Raw genomic sequence first — 1,267 nt, forward strand, 5'->3', positions numbered from 1 at the left:
TATAATGCAATTTCAAGTTTCCTAAGCTGTTAGTGCTGAGACAAGATCCCTAAAGTCTCTAAACCGAAGAGATATTCTTTATAAAAGTTATGACTCGTCCACACCCCCCTAAAACGCCTCATTTAAACACCCCCCCCAACTTATGTACGTCACGGAGTGGGTTTATTTTCACCCAGATGTTTACACAAAGAAGAGTGGAACTATTATTCTCGCTGTAGTGTTGCTGCAGGCGCCATGTTCTGGAGACGCTGTTTCGTCGTGACAGTGAATCTACTTTTATATGTGCAGTGAAGTGTATGTGCAGTTGAGCAATGAAGGCTAGTGCTTGTTGTTTGTAATTCCTCAGATCACAAATGCAGGCATGGTGAGGCTGGATGCAACGAGACGCGTAAAAAGGCAGTACTAAGTCATTATAAACAGTAATTACATGCCCACTGGATGCAACAAATGCCTCATTTGTAGTGGCTTTTGCCGTTTTTGTGTCATAGCGCTGGAACACGGCAACTCGTTATGGTAAAGGGCATAACATTCCCATCAGACGCTTGCAGGAATTCTGCAAATCACAACGCACCGGATAGTTGGCCAATCACAGCACACCTCGCTTTTTTAGAATTGTTGAGCTTTGTTGAATTGACCCGTTTCATGTTTTTTTTGTAACTTAAACCCCATAAATAAATTGCATAACAACAAATACACAAAACAATGTTCTTTTGTGATCTAAAAATAAAAATATTGTCATCACGTACTCACTCTCATATCATTTGAAACCTGTTTTTACTTAAAATGAACACAGGAGAGATGTATTAATTGTTTGGCGAACTGTTCTTTGATGGTACATAACTTGTAAACTGTATTTTAGTCCTTATTTCTCACCATCTCTCCACTTTTGTTCCCCACTCAGAGATCATTCATCAGTTCATCCTGGAGCAGCAGAAGGGGAATCGGGTACCGCTCTGTATCAACCCCCAATCAGCTGCCTTCAAAAGCTTTATCAGGTGAGGCCGCCGAAAGAAATTGTTTAAATATATTAGACCTGTATTTAGGAGCGCTTTTTTTTTTCATTGTGACAATATATAAGTCATCATTTATTCAAATAACTAGTACAGCTAAATAATATTTACTTAATATTGTTATTGTACATTTCAGAAGCGAGAATGATATTTTTAACATTACAAAAGCTTCTGACAATTATGGCAGATGACTTTAAATGTTCTTTTTTTATATATATATATATAATATTGTAATGCAAAAATTTCCTTTTTTTGGT

At 37.3% G+C, this 1,267-nt stretch overlaps 1 protein-coding gene across 1 annotated transcript in view; it reads left to right on the plus strand.

Annotated features, from left to right (window-relative positions):
* The window catches only part of LOC122358381 (serine/threonine-protein kinase NLK-like), a 25,485-nt gene extending 24,460 nt beyond the window's left edge, over positions 1–1,025 (plus strand). Inside the window, exon 10 of the mRNA XM_043258176.1 lies at positions 902–1,025. Coding sequence (XP_043114111.1) covers positions 902–999 — 98 coding nt within the window. The 3' untranslated portion in view covers positions 1,000–1,025. The remainder of the gene's footprint in view (positions 1–901) is intronic.
* The last annotated feature ends 242 nt before the right edge of the window (positions 1,026–1,267 follow it).

The sequence above is a fragment of the Puntigrus tetrazona genome, chromosome 15 (genome assembly GCF_018831695.1).
Source record: "Puntigrus tetrazona isolate hp1 chromosome 15, ASM1883169v1, whole genome shotgun sequence".
Taxonomy (NCBI): Eukaryota; Metazoa; Chordata; class Actinopteri; order Cypriniformes; family Cyprinidae; genus Puntigrus; species Puntigrus tetrazona.